At 34.6% G+C, this 23,828-nt stretch overlaps 3 protein-coding genes and 1 pseudogene across 9 annotated transcripts; 2 read left to right on the plus strand and 2 right to left on the minus strand.

The window, feature by feature from the left end:
• Positions 1–583: 583 nt before the first annotated feature.
• LOC140829347 (nucleobase-ascorbate transporter 6-like) lies at positions 584–9,492 on the minus strand. 6 transcript variants are annotated; one of them, XM_073192465.1, is made up of 15 exons: positions 9,120–9,492; positions 8,477–8,671; positions 7,470–7,567; positions 7,211–7,384; positions 6,897–6,997; positions 5,851–5,926; positions 5,678–5,737; positions 5,297–5,481; positions 4,521–4,617; positions 2,760–2,846; positions 2,415–2,473; positions 2,228–2,319; positions 2,060–2,137; positions 1,809–1,969; positions 584–1,058 (listed from the first exon to the last, which is right to left on the minus strand). In XM_073192465.1, the coding sequence occupies exons 2-15, from the start codon at positions 8,577–8,579 to the stop codon at positions 840–842; spliced, it is 1,590 nt and encodes a 529-aa protein (XP_073048566.1). In that variant the 5' UTR covers positions 8,580–8,671; positions 9,120–9,492; the 3' UTR covers positions 584–839. The 6 variants fall into 6 exon arrangements, with proteins under 6 accessions (XP_073048566.1, XP_073048562.1, XP_073048561.1 ...); XM_073192461.1 differs by having other exon boundaries at positions 8,477–8,717; XM_073192460.1 differs by having other exon boundaries at positions 8,477–8,717; positions 9,030–9,492.
• Positions 9,493–13,427: 3,935 nt separating this feature from the next.
• LOC140830334 (probable inactive receptor kinase At5g16590) lies at positions 13,428–14,278 on the plus strand (annotated as a pseudogene).
• Positions 14,279–16,242: 1,964 nt separating this feature from the next.
• Positions 16,243–16,710, minus strand: LOC140830335 (uncharacterized). Its single transcript, XM_073193608.1, has one exon. The coding sequence runs from the start codon at positions 16,708–16,710 to the stop codon at positions 16,243–16,245; it is 468 nt and encodes a 155-aa protein (XP_073049709.1).
• Positions 16,711–20,188: 3,478 nt separating this feature from the next.
• Positions 20,189–22,963, plus strand: LOC140829349 (pyruvate decarboxylase 2-like). 2 transcript variants are annotated; one of them, XM_073192466.1, is made up of 6 exons: positions 20,189–20,754; positions 20,957–21,120; positions 21,206–21,856; positions 21,930–22,059; positions 22,255–22,443; positions 22,592–22,963. In XM_073192466.1, exons 1-6 carry the CDS (start codon positions 20,230–20,232, stop codon positions 22,760–22,762), a joined length of 1,830 nt encoding a protein of 609 aa, XP_073048567.1. In that variant the 5' UTR covers positions 20,189–20,229; the 3' UTR covers positions 22,763–22,963. The 2 variants fall into 2 exon arrangements, with proteins under 2 accessions (XP_073048567.1, XP_073048568.1); XM_073192467.1 differs by having other exon boundaries at positions 21,942–22,059; positions 22,592–22,962.
• Positions 22,964–23,828: the final 865 nt, after the last annotated feature.

Below are 23,828 nucleotides of genomic sequence, written 5' to 3' on the forward strand. Positions count from 1 at the left end.
TATTTTATGAAACAGATATTTTATTTAGATCATACATGAAAAAATATTACTTTTTATACTAAAAGTATTACATTTTATTATAAATATCAGTAGGATTGATCCATCTCACAAGAGACATACTCGATTTAATCTATTTTCTTTGCCTTTGATCTGTTTGTTTGTTTATTTTTTTTAATAAATACATGCAACACATTAACAGTATATATCACTGCAATTATTTAAGATGTCACATTATTTTGTCAATCATTTTATGCTAAATAAATTATTTAGCCAATTATAAATATTTTTTCTTTTTGAATGATACGTATATAAATAGACAGGGACAGAGAGAAGACATTAAAGTTGATGAAAACAATAATTTGTAAGTCCTAATATCACCATCAATGAATAAAACATTGTAATAGGTCTCCCCCTCCCACTACTTGCATGGTGATTCAATTATTTATTTTCCCATACTTCTTCAATATGAAAATTTTGTGTCACCAACAAGGCTTAATGCAAGTGAAGAATCCCACCAAATCAACGAACTGCTTTCATAGCTACTTCAAACGAGTTGAGGTACGACTAAATCGACGCCAGAAAAGAAAAGTAAGACAGCACTCTAAATACTATAAACATAGTGTTTCATGTAAAGGAACCGAGAGCATCCCAAACACAAGATGAGTCAGTCATCTTGCAAATGGACAAAGGCTATATGTGTTCGTTCCAACACAAGTTAAAATACATGAGTCAAAGAACGAAGGTGTACTCTATTGGCCCACTTGGTTTATAAGTATTACTTAGAAGAGGAAAATTTTGAGCTGAGACTAACCATGCATTTCCCTTTTCCGGCGTCGGAATTACACAGAAGGGAAGTATTTGTTGAGATCGAAAGGTAGTGAATAGAATTCCTCGCTTCTAGTATCGGTCTTGAAGGACTGGAACTTGTCCCACCAATGTTTGCCTCGGTCTTTCCTTATCTGTGCATCCTTTTTGTGCATCGTGTTGTCCAAGAAATATGCAACTATGCCAGCTACGAAAGCTTTTGATGAGAAGGGGACATTTACCATATCGTTGAACTGGAGATCAAGGGAAGGAGATTAGAACAAAGAGAAACGTAGCATTAAGAAAAAGCTCAAATTCGAATTTTGAAATAATTTACAAGAAGAAAAATTAAATGACCCCAATATATTCTCATATGAAATGACATCTGCCATGGCAAACGGTTTTTCAGAAAACAAAACCAAACGTAAATCACATTGCTTGCTTCATTTTCTTTTTTTGAAGAATCCTTCATTTTCTGACATTCTTGAACATTTATTCCCAAACCCCAAAACAAAGTTGTCGAGAACAGAAATAAAGAACAAAGATATCATTTTTCTAATTCAAGAAGTTCTCAAGAAATTCGGGTTCGTGAATAACCGTTTGACATCTACCAGAATGGAAAAACACTTTTTTCCATAAAACAAAACCAGACATCAACTAAAATTGTCGAGAAAAGAAACAACAGACAGAAAGATATTTTTCTAATCCAAGAAGTTTTCAAGAAATTCGTGGAAAGATGATCATTTTTCTAATCTAAGAAGTTTTCAAAAAGATAGTGTTCATGAATATGCCATTTGACCACTGCCCTGGAAAAGGTTTTCACATTCCATGATTTTGACATTTTCAGAAAACTTTGTTCAAGAACACATTTTTTACATTATTTTCCAAGAATGTCCCAAAACAAAACCAGGTATCAATTAAAGTTGTCGAGGAAAGAAACAAAGAACAAAGAAACCTATAATTTTCAGCCAAGAAGTTTACAGGAAATTCATAGTAGTGCATACCCATCTGGCTGTCGTGTTGACAGGTCCAAATCCTTCGATAGCAGTGTGCTCGTTGAAATACTGGGGGACAGACAAGCCCAGAAAAATAGAAAAGCCTAAGATGAATTTTGTCCGGAAACTGTTTAGGTTGCAGAACTGAAGAAAGCTTAAACCAGCCGAACCTGAATTCAAGATTAACACTCAAATTTCTCATAAAAAACATATGTAAAAAAAAGAGGCTCGGAAGATTTTTTCAGGCTTCATTTGCATACCAACATATGCAAAGAAGAGACAGTACAAGGCAGCCACAATAGGTGCCGGTATTGAAGCAAAGACAGCTCCAAATTTCCCTGTAAGTATAAGTGTTGCTTGTTAAAGAGACATTTGTTTGTAAAACAAGTGATTAACAAGCAAAGTTTGAAAAATGCTGAAAAGCTTACCGAGTACGGAAAAGAAAAGCATGAATCCAGCAGATATTTGCACTACTCTTCGGCTTCCGACACGTGTCAATGCTAATAGACCAGCATTCTCACTAGATACCAAATCAAGAAAGGAAAATCTTAAGTTTAGGTCTTAATTAATGAAAACAAACGGACTGGAGAAAGTGAATAAGTGATTGCATCTTACATGGATACAGAAGATCCATTGGCAGTTCCAAACAAACCGGACAACAAGATTGCAACACCCTGTCATTCAGAGATAGGCAAAATAAGCAATCATGTTCCTATAATACTCTTTGTGGATATTCAATATGGACAAGACACACTATGAAAATAATCAAGGAGAAATGTTATAAAAGTAACTACTCGGTATAGACGTCGATGCAACACATGAAACTTAATAAGAATATCCCAGTGAAATTCTTTTTGATTGTTGTCAAGAATGTAATTTCATCTTTTCCTACTTTCTTTGATGAGTATAAGAAGCTGCAAAATCTAAACTCGAATTATTCAACATGCTGAGCCTAATTACCTGCCAGCCTACACCACGGCTAAGAATTGATGGTGGCAAAGGGGTTGCACTTGCATATCTGGACACAGCAATGAATCCACCAGTGGACTGCATTAGACATTTCAAAACATGTCGAGAAAAACTACGAGTTACATCTGTTAAAATATGAAATTTAGTGAGAGATCACTAGATTTACATGGTTCGACCATGAAAGAATTGTGTCAACCAGAGAGATGTCCACATGACTGACATTCTTATCAAACTCAATTAAAATTTGAAGACCTGACATAGGCGAAACATGTTGGGGATAAACATGATAGAAAACAATTCCTGAAATGATATTGAAAATATCAGTTCTGATTAAACAATAAATTATTTGATGTCCGACACTCCCCTAATGTCAAGAGCGGGTATACTTATTGCATTATTCAGCTAGAACATAGAAAAAATCTAGAAGTATATCTTGTTTTATGTTGTATACAGAGTCAGAGGAACAAAGAGCGGATAGGCAGAGATCACATCTACCTTGCTCAAAAAAGGATGAATAACATAATCGATATGCACAATTCGATATCCTTTATGTGACAATGAGATAGCCATAAACGGATAGCAATCGTACACAAAATATATTCATCACAAGAAAACTAATCATGTGTAACAACAAATGTAAATAGTTTTTTGTGGTAATGGTAAACGTTACACAGACCATGGATATAATACAGATGGCAGACTAAACTGATGACATGAAAAACAAAACTTCATATAGAAGAGAAAAACGCACATAACTCAATGTAATTTGAGTCAGGCATGGACCTATATTCATTGCCAATGTTCATTAGACATATACGAAATTTCTAAAATTCATATTATTCTCCCCTAATTTTATTATAATAATCAATGTTTATAGAGAAGAAAAAGAAAAGCAAGTTGAGGATAAATATGATAGACAGTATTCTAAGTACAATAAAATCATATCAGAATATACATACCAATCTTTATAATATCCATTTCTATAGTATGTTCTTTGATTTCCAACATTAGACAGAGAACCACCTCATAGTTTGAACACCAAAATAAAATCAATTATTGAAGTTTTGTTCTGCTTGATTTCAAAAAGAACACTAATATATCATCAATTCATCATCATAGCACATTCTCGCTAGATGCGAGGTCGGCTATATGGATATTAGTTCTCCAAACTAAGCGATTTTCTCACATGTCATCTCTTAAACCAAGATCTAAGATATACTTCTTAACCACCTTTAGCCAAGTTTTCAATGGTCTACCCCTCTTTCTACTCCTTTCATTAACCTGCCAATTTAAAATATGTCGAATTGGGATCGTGTTTGGTCTCCTCTTCACACAACTAAACCATATTAGACGTCTCTTCCTAATAGTCTTATAACATTTTCCTTTTAATCTCGTAAAAATTTCTATCGCATAAGACTCCTAATGTCATCATCCATTTCATCCATCCTGCTTTAATCCTATAGTCAATATCCTCTCTAACATCCCAAGTCTTTTGGATGATAGATCCTAAATAGCGAAAATTTTCACACTCTGGATTTCTCGACCTTCAATCTCAATTGGACTATCCATTCGTCTAGATTCAGGAGTCAAGACCAAAGTTACAAGCTAAATATTCTGTTTTTGAGCGAATAATTCTAAAATCTTTTACTCTCAAGAGTTTCACGCCATCTCAAAAAGAACACCAATATATGGTATATAAAATTTGATTAAAAAAATTATTAATAACTGAGAAACTGAGGTAAAAAAACAAACCTCTACAAGGGCAACAAATGCAGCCATCATCATTGCAAATACTTCACCAGCATCAAATGAAGGTGCTCCCCACTGAAAGGGATAAGGAACTCTAATCCTGTATGTGCAAGCTCAACATGGTAATTAGACAAGTCGTTGCCAATACAGAGAAGGAACAAATTATTAGGGAAGGCAGATATTAAAATTTTTACAACAATTATTTTGCGGGACAGGGCATTGTCTTCTAAATTAAAATTCTACTAGATTTTATTCAGATGGTAAAGGTTTATGAAGAGAGATGAAGGGCTGCTCCTTAACTCCACCCTTGATTCATATGCTACATCAACAAGTCAGAATGTTCAAAACTAACAACTAACTGAATCCGACACCGCACAAAGAGGGCTCTTAGACAATTGGCCCTTGCACTGAAACAGTAGCCATATATTTCAAGCTGAAAAACACATACGATCGACCAAAGAGAATCAAATTTTAGATATATGTTATCTTATTCACATCCAAAAAAAATTTGACCTCTGATGCTACTATATATTTTATTTAAACCCAAAATCAACTCAGATCCATATGTGGCCAACCAGCTTACCGTTGTGGATCAGTTATTTCCAAAGAGTTAGTATCGGGTTCAAACCATACTAGGAAATGTGTGGGAAAAAAGTAAAAAACTACACACAATATATAGTGCCAAACAGCACTTAATGACAACTCACAACAGTATGCAAATATCTCACAATCATAAGATTACGAAACACAACTGATGTTAAACAAAACCTTCAGCATACCATGGAGCAGAACCAATAAGCCCAGCACGATCAGTTCTGCAGCTTGTCTGGGTCTTTGGAGGCTTTCCGTTATATGCCCCACCCACAGTAAGTAGGTGTGCATATATCCACACAATTGTGACAGAGAATATCACTGCAAAGCGGTCAAAGATATTCTTTCCTGGACGTATGAAATGGGACAAGTACTGCAACAAGAAAATTAAATTTTATTCGAGCACAGTACATTAGACAAATGCTGCCACAAAAGTAAAATAAGTCTAACATTTATGGCAGTGACATTTCTTGGGCACAAAAATTTAAATATTTAGAGAAAGCAATCTCCGATTAGTACTATCAAAGCAAGATTGTAATACGAAGTTGACTTGCAATTTGAGATGTCACCTGAGAAAAGATAACCAAAATGATGAGTTGTGGTAACCCAATCTCAACACAGTTGGCAACCTAAAAATTGAATATAGCACATTAAATCCAGTTGTTTCTTTTTATAAGAGGAAATTGTGATGAACATATCCAGGAAAATACAGAGAGTGAAATTAATTGGCCCTTGTACGTACCCCAGGGAATCCAAGCTCGTAGAGCCCAAAACCGGCAAGAGCCACCAAAGGAACAGCAGATAGTGGACTCAGAAACCTGTAGTTACACATGGGATAAGTAATAACAGAAAAACTATAAGAAACGAATTTGTTCACACGAAAATCTTGTGGATATGTGTGTCAACTAGTATTTCTTGTTTAGATGGATAAGATTATTTAATTGAAGACTTTGTTAAGCTCAAATAAGTTGCACTGATGAACTAATTAGATTAAAAAACAAAAAAAATTAATTAACGATACACACATTAATTCAAGATAGATGCTAGAGCACAAAACGACATGTCTTATGGACCTAGGCATTGATCCTTCCAAAAAGCATCCAAATCATAATGTATTATCTGAACGAAAGCACCTGGCCAAGAATAGGTGATATTTCTCCTCAAAAAATAGTTTTTACTTAGGAGGGCTAAGACATTGAAGGATAGTGTCCACTCCAGACCTTTCATGTTTTATTTACTCACCTTCTAATCAGTCTTCTACAAAAGAAAAGAAATCCCAATCTTAAGCTAACAATAGCTTTTTAGTGGTTATTATAACCTTGGAAACCATGAAGCTAACCTAGACAACATGTGGATCTGCATCTACCTACACTTTTTATCCACTTCCTTGGCAAGATAAAGTAAATACCTTAAATTGCAATCATTCTTTATCTATATTTCCATACATAGTCCGCATGGATTCAGGTATAAATCTCCATTGAAATTTTGGTTTGGATTCTTTGCTTTTGCAATCTAGCTAGGAATCATTAAATCACATAAATAAACATGCTGATGCATCATGCAAAACTTTTAAAGAAGAGAATCAAACACTGCATGGGGGGAAATATAATCTCCCATTTCTATGTTATTTCTGTCATTAATAATTTTTATACGAAGGGTCGTCACTAGCATGTGTATGGAGCTTAGGCAAGACCAGCAACATTATATAAAAGATAAAATAACAATGTGAATTCTCCAAGCTTGGAGAAACTGGTTATAGGCACATCAAGAACGTAATTCACATCAAACCTTGTAACATTTCGCCAAAGACCACTAAAACCAAGGACTATCTGAATGGTGGAGGCAACAATAAATGCACCCTGTGTGGCACGCATTATCTTCCTGAACTTCTGCACCATCATTTACATTTTACATAATTAGCAAAAAATAAATAGAAGTATTAAAACCTTCTAGCATTTTTTTATTTCCAATTCTTTTGCAGCTATATAGCTTAAAATTGGGGAAAGCTCATAATATTAGCCAAAACAAGCACCATGGCACAAGAAACAATGTTCTCAGAAAAGAACATAAAGTACAACAGAAATAGTATGAAGATCACGAACCAAAATAGGATCTTGATCATTCCATCTCCCAGACAGGATTATGGAAATTGTGGGTGAGATAAAGGTGTATGATCCTCCAATTACAACAGGTAGTCTGGTTCCAAACCATGTCTGTAACAGAGTATTCAACCCGGCAACGAAGAGCAGGGTCTGGATAACTTGTGCTTTCTCAGCCTAAAGGCACATTACTAGGGTACATAAGGATACAAAATCAAGTAGAAAACAAACTTCAAGATAATATAAGCACTTGAATGCTCACATTTCCTCCTCCCATTTGAGGAACCAGGGCAGTCGGTATGATGACGGTTGTACCAAGCATCACAAGATAATGTTGAAATCCAAGAAGGATAGCCTCAGCTGCAAAACAAAAATCAGAGTTAAATAATTCAATTTAGAACCCATGTATTCGAGATAGGCAGTGTTGACTAAGTGACTAAAAATTTCAAAGCTACTAGACCAAATAAGGGGACAAGATAAACTCGACAATCACCGGGAATACAATGTTGCTCGATTATTTTACAATGCCTCAGATGAGGATAATTACTCAAAATTACTGTGAAAAACAAGACAAACATTCAATGGTTATCTTGAACAACGAATATACCGAAAGGTTGTTGAAACAGGATCCCCAAAATTAAACAAGTGAACACGTCTCTAAAGAAGGAAACAAAAAACAGTGGATCTATCTAAGGTATCAACACCGAACTGTAATAAAATAGCCAGAAAAGCACACAAAACCATTACAAAACGTGCTATTTAAAAAACACAAAGAACACAGAGAGTGAAAGCATCAGTTCCAGAAAGGTAGATTCAGGTTCAACAAATTTAAAGGCTAAAGTAGATGTAACAATCTTTTGATAAGTGAAAAGTAGACATAAAAAGATTTCAGAAGATCTAGGAAAAAAGGCAGGAAAGGGTAGATAGATTTCACAAGAACCAGAAAATATTATATACTAGTAGGCCAGGCGAGGGAAAATGCATAAAGTTCGTATAGAATAACAGAATGCTAAAATTTGGCTCCACGCAGATACTCTGCAACATTTTTTAAAAACCTCGAAAAGAATTTGCCTCAAGAATATACCACTCAAAAAGAGGACAAAGGGGAAAAAAGAAGAAGTAAATTACCTCTCCAAAAAACAAAAAGAACAGAAAAGGAAAGCCAGTAGCTCACAGAATTCGCAACCACTATATGCTAAATTTCACAAGAATAATAAAAGAATATACTAAATAAAGTGAAGATAAAAGTGACATAGAACAGAGACTAACGCCAAGGAGGCGGGCTGGTAATGCAATAAGAAACATTTGGAAGCTGATCCTTTGGTGGGTGTGGCGCTGGCTCATCTGCCTTCGGTGCTGCTCCCCCTGCCATTTTTTTCCTCTCTCTGGAGAAATAGAGTAGAAAAACAGTTCTGAAGACCTTTCAGTGGGACTTGAGCTACAAAATGCGAAAAATCCCACAATCTGCAATCACCCCAGATCAGAAATCTTCAAGGAAATGCTGAAAAGACTGCATCCATAAAGGGGAGAAAAATGCAGACGATATGAAAATTACGGGGAGAAAAGATGCAAGAAAGAAACTCAAAACTCGGGAACAAATGAAGCTCCAAGTAACAACACCGCAACAACCCACATGTAACTTCCCCCACACTACGCTACACGGTCCACCGCTTTTTGGTAACATTGAATGTAAAACAACATAAAATGGTGGAAAATAATAATAAATACAGGAAAAAAATGTAACAGAAGAGGTGATGGATTAATTAAGTGTAATAATTGCAAGAAAATGGAAAATAATTATCTTTACAAAAAACTAAGTGACCTGCTCGTGACACGAAGGAGCTTGTCAAGACTCAAGAATCAAATCAAGGAGGATGCAAAACAAGCAACGTCAATGAATCAAAGACCCCACCTCCAAAAAGGTTTCAGCAAAAAGGGTAGTCTCCCCCTCCCTCCAAGGATATGACAAACGAAAAAAGGAAAGAACTTTACAGAATGGTTGGCTAATATTTTGCAAAAAAATGCAAGGAAATAGTTCGAGAAGTCAGAGCGAAAAGTGTGACGATGATCGTGCTCAAGATTTGTAAACGAAGGATTAGCGAATACTTTATAGAATCTTAAGCAAAAAGAAAAGGAAAAAACACTAGTTTAATATTTTTTCAGTATGTTATTGACATGGTTGTTGGGTTTCTTGATAAAATTCACTGAAATTTTATTAAACAACAGCGATGATTCATTCCTGAGAAAAGTATGCGTTTAAAAGTTTGCAAAACTAATGATTCTTTACGTTCCCCATGAAAATATGAGCACATGTTTGCTATAGCAAAATCAGGTCCTCCGTTGTAATTTGGCAGCTGGGGTTGCCGACAAATTTCATCTACTCTTACATGGCGAAAGGCTGACTCGTCCCCTCATTATTAATTATAATTCCATTTGCAACCTCTTTTGTTATATAAAATAATAATAATAAACCGAGTTCTATGTAAGATTAGAGCCCGATCAAATGGGTTACCGGCGAAGCGGGATGGGTTTGAATCAACGATTCAAATAGCAGTTCTGAGACAAGTCTCGGTCATGTTTGCTGAACTTCTTGCTATTCAATTTGGAGTCAACATCTCTAAAGAACACAACATTGAGATTATCTTAGCACTTCAGATTCTCTACTCACAGGTGGAGAAGAGAATCGCAGTTATGCCGGACCTTAACTTCGGATATCCAAGGTCTTTTGTCTCTTCAGCGAAGCCCATCTTTAAGGCATGTGCGGGGACTGCAATTATTGTTGTTCATTCCATTGTCTCTTTTGATGGCTCCTCTTCTTCCCTTTTTGTTTGGAACGTGGAGAGTTTCTTTTTTGGATGATTAATCTTGTAATTAAAGATATTTATCTTATTCAATAAATTACAAGAGTTTTTCACCGTCAAAATATATATATATATATATATATATATATATATATATATTATTAATAATTTATTCAAGTTATTTTTAATTAAATGTATATTAGGTGTGCTTAGTCTAACTCGGGTTGGACTCGTGGGATTTAAAAAAATGTTAGAGATGGGTTTGGATCCTAAATTTTTTTGGCGAGACGGCTCCTATATTTGGTCAAACTCGTCTCGAACTCGCGTGCTTTGTCATCCTACGTAAGACGGTCACAATCCAAATACTTTCTGATTAATTGACGAACTACCTTTGTGGTTGGTAAACATTGTATCTCGGGATTTTCCGAATTAATGTTATTATAGTTCATTTCAAAAAAAAAAAATAGTCTATGTAGCAATGAGAATACAAACGATATTAAATTTTTATAACTATTTTATATTTGTCATTACTATATAAGATTGGTTGATGATATGAACTTATAAAAAAAATTAGCAAACATTTATTCTAATATATTTGAATGGGAGTGTTCGTTCTCTCACTCATTTGACCTATTAAAATGTCAGAGGAGCTTGTTGAGAACAACCACAACCCCCTAACTACAATATATTTGTATAGATGATCGAAATAACGTTATCGAATAGTCGCCGGAGAATAAGCAATTCCGAACCAGAAACATTCACGTTATAATATTTTCGTTTCATTGGTTACCTTATTACCTCGTTAGAGGTCTCATCACTAGCTTTAAGGTAGGGGTCGGCCTTCAAATCCAGACTCCATTCCATTTAAGCTTCTAGTTATGTTAGGTTCCACCCAACAAGTTTAAATGAGTTTGGTTTTGGGTTGCGCCTAGGATTTTAAATATAAAACTCGTTGATCGGTTTTTTTTTTTTATTATTAATTTGGGGTGAGCCTCCCTCCGATCCATGTGCATTGAATTTTGTTGGCTATTGATTTCCAAGTTTCTTATTTCGCTCTCTTTTAACTGGGTAATTATAGCTTTTAAATTTGGTTGGTGAGATTGACTTTTCATGCGTGTCGCTTTCAACAATTTAGTTTTTTTTTTTTTCCTTTTTTTGTTTTTATTTATTCCTTCTCGCTTTATTTTCGTTTCTTTCTAGTGTTAAAAATTAAGATTTGGATCTAACTTCACTTAAAAATTAACTAAAGGATAAAAGAGAATCCAAGTCTTCATATGCAACTCTCGAGGATTTGAATGTTAGCTCAAGGAGATATGATTGTCCAATTCCACATACACAACTCTTGGAGATCTTATTCAATCGATATGAGACAATAGTATACAAGAGGTCCAACTTTGGGCAGAACGAGTTACTCAACTATGAGTATTCCAACACATAACGTTGGCTCTGATATTATGTTAAGATTGAAACTTTGACATAGCTCAACTTCAAAAGTTAGTTAAATGATAAATGGTTATCCAAGTCCATATATGCAACTCTCAAGAATTTTATCCAAACGATGTGAACAACTAACATTTAGAACCATTATCCTACAACAAAAAAGTACACACACTTACTACTTTCTTTTTATATGGTATTGTGTTTTTTTTTTTAAAAAAAAGTGTACCCATGATAGGATACTCATTAGGGGCCTCTTGACCAAGTCGGGTCAATGGATGTGTATGAGTAGGCGGAGATTCAAAGAAGATGACTACAAACACCGATCCAAAGCATACCCTACAATATTTCTGTAAGACATATCATCCACACGATAATCGATCATGCATATTGTGATATATCTCTCCATGTCACTTCAGATCTTACCAATTCGCTTATGTTATGGTCTTGTGTTCATGAATAATATGGATCAATAATTATTATTTTTTTTTTCAAAACAAAAAGTGGGAATACGTACTATAAATTATTCTTAGTTTTTTTTTTAAAAAAATATCGATTATATCGAATTAATAACCAATATTTCCTTTTGAAATTGAACTTTTAAGAATCTATTTATTGATTATTATACACGACTTATATCCATATCCTGCATCCGAAAAACAGAATCATCCTGGCTTTGCATTACATATATTTGGTTTAGTATTGGGCATGTAGTTTTTGGTCTTTTGGACTAATTTCGTCGATGTAGCTTTTGGGCTCGGAAAAAAATAGGCCTGTGTTCTTGGTATCGTTGATTTGGGTTAAAACTGATAATTAATTAAATACAATAAAATTGTACCCTTTGTTTGACATAAAAAACAGGGAAATCTCATTAAATGAAGAACTTAGAGTCTTGTTTAAAAAAAAAAAAAAAAAAAATTCACAACAAAAACACAATAATTACATTTTTGGTCATGTGATTTGCACTTTTTCTATTAGTGATCATGTTAATGGTGAATTTACACTTTTGTTCATGTAACTTGCATGTTTTTTTCTTTAACAATAAATTTTAATTTTCAGTCATTCAACTTTCATGTTTTTTTTCCAAATTTTTGTCCGAATTGCATGTTCTTTTGTCCTTTTTTGATTAGAGTTTGTCATGTCCGTCAAAAATTACTTATGTGGTAGATGTGGATGTTAACATTGATTTTTGGAATGAAATTTGCATTTCTGTGATGAGCTCTTCTAAAAAAAGACAAAAACTAAAAAAAGAACATGCTAGTTATAAGACTAAAAATGCAAATTCACCATTAACATGACCAAAAATGAAAAATGCAAGTTATATGACTAATAATTAAAATCTATTATCAATAGGACCAAAATTGAAAAAAGTGCATATTACATAATTAAAAATGTAATTTTCTCTTTATAAAGATATGTGATGTGAAGCGACAGAGAGAGAGTTAAAAGTTTTAAAAATCCATTCAAATCTTTGGGGTGAACCAAATACAATTTTTTACAATTTGTAGTTGTACCTTAGGCTTTAATGTTTGTATGTCAATGAATTCCATGGAGTTATTAAAAGTCCATGGAAAATTTGAATACCTGTAGACTTTTACAGAGTTTATAAAAGTCAATGTTGAATACCACTTGACTTTTTAAAACTCCATGAAAGTCTATTTTGAATACCACAAGACTTCTATAGAGTATGCAAAAGTTTTGATTGAATACCTCTAGATTTTTAAAATCTACAAAAGTCATTAAAAGTCAATAAATTTTCCACCCCCCTAAATTTTAGTTTTGCCAATGACTTGTTGTTTATATGGGATGAAATTTCTAACTTGGGACAAGATATCTACTTCGATATTCAGCACATGCTTCAAAAACTTCGCAAATTTGGTCCAAAATCTTTTAAAATAGGCTTTGATAGCAAAATCAAGAAAAACTTGCATGATATTTTAAGAAGAAGATCATGGATCGACCTCGGGTATGGCAGTTCGTCAATGGCTTCTGCGGAAACAACAGAAGTAAGGGAAGCAATGGTGCAATTCATGCAAAAACACTCTACCCAAAACATTCATAGAGAGCGTAACTTTGGTTGGAATTTGAGCTCGGACCCTTGTGCAAATAAATGGAAAGGAGTAACTTGTTAAGGGACCTCGGTTTGATTGCTCCAAGATTCGAGATTTCAATTTCTCTTACAATAATCTCAGCGGCGAGATTCCTGATGTCCAGGGATGTTTCAATGAGACAAGCTTTTAGGGAATCCAGGATTATGTGGAAAGCCTAAGTCTAATACTTGCGCCTATAAAAAGAATAAAGGGAGAAACTTGCCAGATTATCTGATGTACTCAGGAATATGCTGTAATTGGATTGCTCATTGTTTGCCCAATTGGTTTCAAATTGATCATGAAATGTAATAGTAAACCGAAAAATGATGTCTCCACAAAGGATTCCCAGACAGGCATGGTCAGAAGCCCGTCGAGTGAGTCTAAAAGCATCGGTGGTGGAAATCGGTCCGAGTTTTTCTATAACATCTGTTGAAAGCGGGAAGGATTCTTCCCTAACCGTACTATGCAGTCCGATTTCTGAAGGGCTGAAATTCGAGGATTTGTTACGTTCTCCGGCCGACTTGATAGGAAGAGGCAAAAATGGAAGTCTGTATAAAGTTAAAATAAGTTAAGGAGTGATTCTTGCAGCGAAAAGGATCAAGGGCTGGGATGTTTCAAAGGATGAGTTCACGAAGAGAATAGAGGCAAAAGATCAAGTGAAGCATCCAAATTTATTGCCTGTCATTGCGTTTTACTGCTCAAGACAAGAAAAACTCCAGCCTGTTGAAACCTCTTCATGGTAGTTTTTTACTTCCTATTCGCATCACTATAGTTATATAATTGCTAGTGAAACCTATGCTGAAAAACCATCCTACAAAATGCGCAATTCGAATCTTCCATGACATTTCTTCTTGTGTCTTAGAAATGTTAGGGTCACAAGTTGCAGGACACGAGAAGGTGCGACCGTTCCACTGGGAAAGCAGACTGCACATTGGAGCTAAAAAATTGCGGATGGTTTAGCTTCCATGCATGAAAAACTACAACTGTTGGAAACTTGGAATCCCTCATGGAAATCTAAAATCCTCCAACATCCTACCCAACAAAGAATAAGCGAGTACGGCTTGGCAGCATTCAACAATCAAGATGATTCTTACCTAGCCCTAGTAGAGAGATCTCAAGACAAGGATTCCCCCATCGCAGATGAAAGAAACAACGTCTTTAAGGCCAATAAGTACGGCTTTGGAGTTATCCTCCTCGAGTTATTTACAGGGGAATTTGTTCCAGACAACGGGTATGATCTAGCTGCATGGGTTGATTCTGCTATTCAAGAAGAATGGATAGTCGAGGTTCAAAAAATCGTTGGTTTCGGAAAGTTCAAATGCGGAGAGGATGGTGAGTTTGCTGCAGGTGGCTTTGGAATGCATCAGTTCTTCAGCAGAAATGAGGCCAAGTATGAAGTAAGTTGCTGATTTAATCTGGTTAATTCTATAAAGGAATTTGGCCATAATTTTATTGAAATTGCATTTTGTATGGATAATATTTAAGAAATAATTCATTTTTTTCAACTGTGAGTGTTAATTTCTTTTTTTTTTTATTGGAATTCTATTTTCACAAAGAAGAGTAACTTGCATCCTCCAACTTCCCTAAACAGAAAAGAAAATAATTATAATAAATCAATGAACATTTAATTTTTAATTATTTCTTATATTTTGAGGGTGTTCACTGTTCAAGTAAATAACACTCCTTCCCTTGTCATATATATATATATATATATATATATATATATATATATATATATATATATATATATATATATCAATTACAACCTTAAATTAAAAGTTTGTTGGTTTTAAGATTTTATCTTCACCATTTAAATCATGTTCTAAATATGTATTTTATATTATTATTTGATTAAAATAGATATAACTAAGCTCTACTTGAGTTTGTTATTATTTTGTCATTTATATATTTAAAACATTGTGACGTCACTTGACATTAAATATATATATATATATATATATATATATATATATATATATATATATATATCAATTACAACCTTAAATTAAAAGTTTGTTGGTTTTAAGATTTTATCTTCACCATTTAAATCATGTTCTAAATATGTATTTTATATTATTATTTGATTAAAATAGATATAACTAAGCTCTACTTGAGTTTGTTATTATTTTGTCATTTATATATTTAAAACATTGTGACGTCACTTGACATTGACACTAGCCAAAACAGACAAAATACATATTACATCCAGAGTCTCGATTGAAAAATTTAACTCAGGCACAGTCAATAGCAAATTAACCCCTCCACTATATCTAACATTCAAAACAAGCACTCGGAGAATTATTATTTCAAATGCTGCATGAATTAATACGACATAATATGCCGCATAATGATTATAGAATATACCGAATCTCTAAATTATGATAACGAAATCCATTAGTATTTATATTCAAATGATTATTAAAAAGAAAATATATATACTTTTCTGTATAAAACAATATATTATATTTAAAACTCACTTAAAAATTTATATCTTTCAAAGAAAAATAGTAGGTCAAAGAATATAGCACTTGTTTTAATGATGATTTAAAATAATCGGATAACAACGGAAAATATTAACTTTCCACTCAAAATAGTATATATTATATATACAAAATAAAAATCAAAGTTTGAGAAATAAAACGAGATAGACTTGCTATATCTGCTGAGCTGTGATCGGAATAGTTCAAGATAACACTTCCGGCGTAACTTAAACCCCTTCCTTGCCGAAATACATGGAACCCTTGGCATACCTAGAAGAGAAGTTCCGGGAGAAGTACCCATCCTCTCCTTCGTCATCCAAACGACCGTTCTGCCCCGGTCCCTCGTCGAAATTCATGGCGTAACTCAAAGCGTCGTACTGTACGTTCAAGTGCTTCCCGCTCCCGCTTCTATGTCTATCCCGGTTGAACCGGCGTATGAAAGTCTTCCACCTCGGACCGGCTACGATCTCCGACAACTCTCGGATCTTCATCACCAAGCTCACTCCACGGGACCAAAGCGAACCTCCTGCCGGGATCTGGGATGCCCGTATCTTCTGCCACCACGCCAGGCCGACGGCGGGGGATGGGGAGGAGTTCATTTCGAAGAAAAAACAGCAGCGACGCTTCTGGAACAGAGCATCCGATGCTTCTTCAATTGGCTCCACGCCTTGGCGCGAAAACCCACCAGCCTCCATTGCTCGATAGCACACACACAGAGAGATACAGTTGTTCGTGTAAATGTGTATATATATATATATATATATATATATATATATATATATATAGGGAGAAATTGAGAAGGGTTTTGCTGTACTTTCTGTATCAATCTATTTGCGTATTTTCTGGATTTGAGTAATTATTGCGTATAGATTGGAAAGTTGGGCTGGAAGAAAGTAACGGCTGTGTGTACGTGGCAGTATGGGATAGGTTGAAGTCTACAATTTTCTCCTTGCACCATCCTTCACGGTTAGTTCGATTATGGGTGTGGGGGCAGTGTCCACACCCCATATGAGTGGTTGAGATTCCATCTCATGGGGCAAAAAAAAATTAAAAAAAAATAAAATTGGGCCAGAAAAAATTCTGGCCCTTGGATGTAGCCTGCAGGGATAGGATGAAATAATCCATCCTTCACCGTGCGGGGACTGAAAAATCAATGAAATTCATTTATATTAATAAATATCTACAGTTGGATACAATATGGAGTTTTGTCTTTGCTCTAAATGAAAAGATATACACAAAACTTTAGGTTTATTTATTTAGATAATATAAAAAATTATTATATTTATCAAAATATAACAATAAAATAGGGTTCCCAACACAAGCTCTCAGGAGATAGGGTTTCTAACCCTGGCCGCAAAAGAAATGATAAGTGGGGCCACATTTGAAACCCTCTGTCCCTCCAACCCGGATTATTTCACCCTACCCCTACAGGCAGTGGCTGTAGGGGTATATCCAAGGATCAGAATTTTTTCTGGTCCAATTTTTTTATTTTTTTTAAATTTTTGTATTCCCCATGATATGAATCTACACCCTTGATCTTGGGTATGGACACTGCCCCCAAACCCAGGATCGAACCTTCCCTCCAACCCCGACTACAGCTACAAATCCATAATTAGGAGTAATGAATTTGTTTTAGTAGAATCTAGACAAGAGAATAAAGATTTTAAAATCTCCAGATTTATATTCATGTTTATTTTCATTTTATTAATTATTCAAATTTCGTCTTCGTCTCTGTCTCCGTACGATTTAAATAACATATTATCACATGTAATTGTAATTTCTCACGCTTGAATTATTTTGAGTAAATTATGGATATTTACAAACTTGTTGAGAATAATAAAAAAAAAGTTAAATATTAAAATTATCAAATTAAACTTTATAAAATAAATAACAAAATATTAGAAACAATTTATTTAACATAATTTTCCTACAAAAATAACATCAATTTTAGACCGATAACTTTTTTCATTCCATCGAACTAGTATCATTCATCATATGCATATTATAATTAATATGATATCCGAAAATCTCTCTCTCTCACACACACATAAATTTAATTGGATATTCAGGTTAGATATGAGTAAAAAAATTTAAGACTCGCCTCCATCTGCATATCCGAAAATAATCATACTCGATTCTCTATTTAATTAATCGTGTAAAAAATCTCATTAACGACTTCCTCCATTCGGTTATGTTATTGGATTCACCGTCAGATTCAAATAAAATTTTCACCACTACGAGAGAAGGAGTCATTTTTTATGATTGTATATATTTGGATGTATTTGACATACATATGTTTCCATTATAGTTTTTTTAACAATGAAGCAATAAGGTAATGAATTTGAACTTTACGTATCTTGCTTCTTGAGTAAACCTAAACTCCATATATTTGAATTCGATCAATCTAAACTTAACAAAAAATAATATAAAATTTTATATATTATGTTATTTTAAAAATCCTGTTTCCAATCATATATATTTTTGAGTGAGTCTTATGTGAAACCGTCTCACGGATCTTAATATGTGAGACATATCAACCTTACCCATATTCACAATAAAAAGTAATACTCTTAGCATAAAAATAATAGAATAAGTTTCATGTGAGACCGTCTCACGGATTTTAATCTGTGAGACGGGTCAACCTTATCCATATTCACAATAAAAAATAATACTCTTAGCATAAAAATTAATACTTTTTCATGGATAACCCAAATAAGAGAACCGTCTCATGAATACGACCCGTGAGACCGTCTCACACAAGTTTTTGCCAAAATAATATTTTTAATAGATGGGCCAAATAAGAGAACCGTCTCACAAATACGATCCGTGAGACTGTCTCACACAAGTTTTTGTCTATATTTCTATATCAAAACTTAAAGGCAAAAACTTGTCAGACGGTCTCACGTATTGTATTTGTGAGACATATCTCTTATTTGGGTCATCCATGAAAAAGTATTACTTTTTAAGCTCAGAGTATTACTTTTTATTGTGAATATGGATAGGGTTGACTCGTCTCACAGATTAAGATCCGTGAGACCGTCTCACATGAGACACACTCAAACTTAAACCTAAATTATTAAAAAGAATATAAGATTGTGGGCAAAAACTTGTGTGAGACGGTCTCACGGGTCGTATTTGTGAGACATATCTCTTATTTGGGTCATCCATGCAAAAATATTACTTTTTATGCTAAGAGTATTACTTTTTATTGTGAATATGAGTATGATTGACTCGTCTCACAGATTATGATTCGTGAGACAGTCTCATATAAGACCACTCAAAATTGTGATGTGATGTAATCAGTGTTCTAAAAAGCTCGCTTAAGCTCCGCTTAAGCTCGCTTAAGCTTGAAGCTTGGCGAAAACGCCCCGTTTCGGAGAAAGCGGAAAAAAGCGGTCAAACTGTAGTTTGACCGAATTAAGCATAATTAAGGTGTTTGATTAAGCGTGCTTAACTACAAATGATCGCATCTATTAATTTTTTTATTTTGAAGGTATGTTTTTTTATTTTAAAATAATAAATTAGGTTTATAATTTAGATGTTTATTTTTTAATTTTAATTATGATTAAGCATGTCTGATAATGATTTGACAAATATTTAACATTTTTAATGTGTTTTAGTTGCAAAAACAAATTAAGATTGTAATTTTGATATTTTATGATTTTATAAATATGAGAATTAATGCATCAGACATAAAATTTATCATATTTATGTATTATTTTATCTAATTATTGGTTTGAGATAATTACAATTACACTGAATATAAAAAACGCTTTTTCACGCTTAAGCCTGTGCTAATCTCGCTTAAGCTTGAAAAGCTTGGAGCTCGACATCCGCGCTTCGAGGCGCTTCACGCCTTTTAATTTAGAACCTTGGATGTAATCGACTTCGTAAATTTGAAGCACAACCAGTAATATCGTTTCAACAAATTAATATAATAAAAATATAATTTACCGAAAATGAAAATGTAACACATGGATCAATCAAGTAGTTATCCATCGAGTATACCAAAACTTTTTGGAAGACTAAAAATGGGAAAACCTCTTCCCCAAGAAAAAAAAACCTCGTATTTCCGAAATTAACTAAGCAAAAGCCACGTGCTAATCATGCAGTGTAATATAAACATCGCCCCTTTTACCCATTCATCTACTCACTTTTCGCAGCCGATTTTTTAACTGCCTTTGAGTTTTTTACTGTCATATTGTTTACGGTTCATGGATCATATTCTAGGCTCGCTCGACGCATGCAAGCCTAATAACACCAACATTGGATGTCCCGCCGGTAATGGCGCAGTCTCAGCAGTCCACAACACTCGTAAACATCATTCCGCCATCCCTGACGTCACCCTCGGAAGCCACGTGGCGCGGCGTCTGGTGGAGATCGGGGTGGAGGATGTCTTTTCTGTCCCTGGGGATTTCAACCTTACTCTCCTCGATCACCTGATAGCCGAGCCGGGGCTTACAAACGTCGGCTGCTGCAACGAGCTCAACGCTGGTTATGCGGCGGATGGCTACGCTAGGGAACGGGGCGTCGGGGCCTGCGTGGTGACGTTCACTGTAGGTGGGCTGAGCGTGATAAACGCGATCGCCGGCGCGTACAGTGAGAATCTTCCGGTGATATGTATTGTGGGAGGGCCGAACACGAATGATTACGGGACGAACAGGATTCTGCACCATACGATTGGGTTGCCGGATTTCAGCCAGGAACTGAGATGTTTCCAGACCGTCACGTGTTACCAGGTAAATACGGGAACCGAACATGTAAAATCCTGGATTAAAATTTTGTTTCGGAGTCTTCATGCAACCTTAAGAATTCTCAAATTTAATTTATAATTTTTATATGTCATCACTTTGTAGGAATAATGTTTGATTTTAATTCCATATTTGATCTACTTTTGCTTAACCATTCAAACTTGATCAATGTACATATTTAAACTTATAGGCTGTTGTGAACAACTTGGACGATGCTCATGAGCAAATTGATACAGCCATTTCCACTGCTTTGAAAGAGAGCAAGCCTGTCTATATAAGCATCAGTTGCAATTTGCCAGGAATTTCTCACCCAACCTTTGCCAGAGATCCGATCCCGTTTTCACTCTCTCCTAGGTATATGCATTTGATACACTTTTTTTTCCTATCCTGATGCCTTCTCGGCGCAAGTGTTTGATGAAATTACTCGATGGTGAAACAGATTGAGCAATAAAAGGGGACTCGAGGCGGCAGTAGATGCAGCAGCGGCCTTTCTAAACAAGGCAGTGAAGCCGGTGATAATTGGCGGGCCAAAATTACGAGTTGCTAAGGCTTGCTCTGAATTTGTGGAGCTTGTAAATGCCTGTGGTTATGCAATGGCGGTAATGCCGTCAGCAAAAGGACTTGTCCCTGAGCAGCATCCTCACTTCATCGGCACATACTGGGGTGCAGTAGGGACGGCATTCTGTGGTGAGATCGTGGAATCTGCTGATGCTTATATATTCGTGGGCCCGATCTTTAACGACTATAGTTCGGTGGGATACTCCCTCTTGCTGAAAAGGGAAAAGGCAATTATCGTGCAACCTGATCGTGTCATTGTTGCTCACGGTCCTTCATTTGGCTGTGTCTTGATGAAAGATTTCCTACGTGAGCTTGCCAAGAAAATCGAGAAAAACACTACTGCGTATGAGAATTACAAGCGGATTTATGTGCCTGATGGGTTGCCTGTCAAGAATGAGCCTAACGGGCCACTGAGAGTCAATGTGCTTTTCCAACATATCCAAAAGATGTTGTCTGGGGAAACCGCGGTGATTGCTGAAACAGGGGATTCTTGGTTTAATTGCCAGAAGCTGAAGTTGCCCGATGGATGTGGGTAAGAGGAGATTTGTGTGCTTTGATGATCATTTTGTGCCATTTGTATCGTATCAAATTTGAGGCAAAAAAAGGTGGTGTTGCAGGTATGAGTTCCAAATGCAGTATGGATCGATTGGATGGTCAGTTGGTGCTACATTAGGTTATGCACAATCTCTTCCCAAGAAAAGGGTGATTGCTTGCATCGGCGATGGAAGTTTTCAGGTAACTAAAAGCCCTTCAAAGTTTATACATGCATAGTGAAACTACCAGTTATTGCCATCTCGACTACACAACATCAGTCGACTAGGTAGCCTTGATTTTAATTTTAGGGAACCCTGCACCTTAAAAGCCTTTCCTCTCTAATAATCATGATGCGCACGCCATTAACTAGTGACACAAAATGATGTTTCTCGGCAGGTGACTGCACAAGATGTTTCAACAATGATCCGATGTGGGCAAAAGACCATTATTTTCTTGATTAACAATGGCGGGTACACCATAGAAGTTGAAATCCATGATGGCCCTTACAATGTGATCAAGAATTGGAACTACACAGGACTCGTCGACGCCATCTGCAACGGCGAGGGCCAATGCTGGACTACCAAGGTTTGCAAACTTATCCGTCCATCCAATTTTCATATCTTTGAATAACGAGATATAGTTTCCAGAGTCTTTGATCATATTATATTCTGAATTTTTTAACATATTTTTGTTGTTAGAAAAAATAACTTGGTGAACTTTGTGTTGTGTATAGGTGTATTGTGAGGAAGAGCTTACTGAAGCAATTGAAACCGCAACTTTGGAGAAGAAAGATTGCTTGTGCTTTATAGAAGTGATTGTTCACAAAGATGATACTAGCAAAGAGCTTCTTGAGTGGGGATCGAGGGTTTCATCAGCTAATAGCCGTCCTCCTAATTCCCAATGATTAATTTTACTCTACCAAAAATTACATCTTTTGGGGTTGAATATTTTAATGGGATTTTGAGTAGTAAGTGATTTTGGGAACAACATTTTTTCATCCTATTTCGGTGATTTTGAATAATATTAACGTGATGTTGGATCATATTTACATGTTGCCATTTTTCTGGTCGTGGAAAACTAAAATTTAATGGGATTTTTCATTTGAAATTATTTAAGTTCTTTATATATAATTTTTATGTTGGTGATTTTGTTTTCATTCAGAGCAGGTCTCTTATAATATTCACAATAAAAAGTAATATTCTTAGCATAAAAAATATTATTTTTTCATAGATGACCAAAGTAAAAGATCCGTCTCACAAAATACGACATGTGAGAATGTCTCACACAAGTTTTTTCTTTTTATTTATCTTCGGGAATCATATGACATTGTGATCGGATGAAGTGAAAAAGATAATTTGGCCCAAGTTTTTTAGCTAGAGCTGGCTCATTTTTTATTTTTTTTGTTTATTAGGTTATGTTTGATTGCTTGAATGAGATTGTATATCTATGTATATTGATTATTTATCGCACATAAAACATATAATTAATTATTTATTACACATTAATCAAATAATGAATAAAAAATTATAATATTATCATTCACATATTTATTTATTCTAATTAATCTTTTTTAGATTAAAATTATAAAAATGTAATTTTATTATTTTATTCCAAATTTAATCAACTAAACCAAATATATTAATCTTAATTCAATATTATTTTAAACCATATTCAAATATTTTAATAATCACGATATTATTTATCGATACAATAATTTATCAAATCTCATCAATCTAACTAAACTAACCCTAATGTTAAATTTGAATTTAAATAATAGTATTAGGTTATAATGAATAAATCAGTTGAATTTTGACAAATAAATGTATAGTTTTAGATGTATTATATGATATTTTATGATATACGATACCGTATTATGTGAATTTGAAGCTACAACCAACTTGCAAAGTTTAATCTCAGTCTCATCAAAGCCATTAAAAAAACTCTTTGTACAAATGTTGCACACATATATT

Source organism: Primulina eburnea, chromosome 4 (genome assembly GCF_022965805.1).
Source record: "Primulina eburnea isolate SZY01 chromosome 4, ASM2296580v1, whole genome shotgun sequence".
NCBI classification, from domain to species: domain Eukaryota; kingdom Viridiplantae; phylum Streptophyta; class Magnoliopsida; order Lamiales; family Gesneriaceae; genus Primulina; species Primulina eburnea.

Bases quoted from the DNA above. Each gene is read 5' to 3' on its own strand.
- LOC140829347 (XM_073192465.1), bottom strand. From the start codon at position 8,579: ATGGCAGGGGGAGCAGCACCGAAGGCAGATGAGCCAGCGCCACACCCA. The intron at 7,385-7,469 runs GTGAGCATTCAA...ATGTGCCTTTAG, and splicing joins CTCAAATGGGAGGAGGAAAT to GCTGAGAAAGCACAAGTTAT. The intron at 1,970-2,059 runs GTATGCAAATGA...TCTTGAATTCAG, and splicing joins TCTCTTCTTTGCATATGTTG to GTTCGGCTGGTTTAAGCTTT.
- LOC140830335 (XM_073193608.1), bottom strand. From the start codon at position 16,710: ATGGAGGCTGGTGGGTTTTCGCGCCAAGGCGTGGAGCCAATTGAAGAA.
- LOC140829349 (XM_073192466.1), top strand. From the start codon at position 20,230: ATGGATCATATTCTAGGCTCGCTCGACGCATGCAAGCCTAATAACACC. The intron at 21,121-21,205 runs GTATATGCATTT...ATGGTGAAACAG, and splicing joins CCGTTTTCACTCTCTCCTAG to ATTGAGCAATAAAAGGGGAC. The intron at 21,857-21,929 runs GTAAGAGGAGAT...AGGCAAAAAAAG, and splicing joins AAGTTGCCCGATGGATGTGG to GTGGTGTTGCAGGTATGAGT.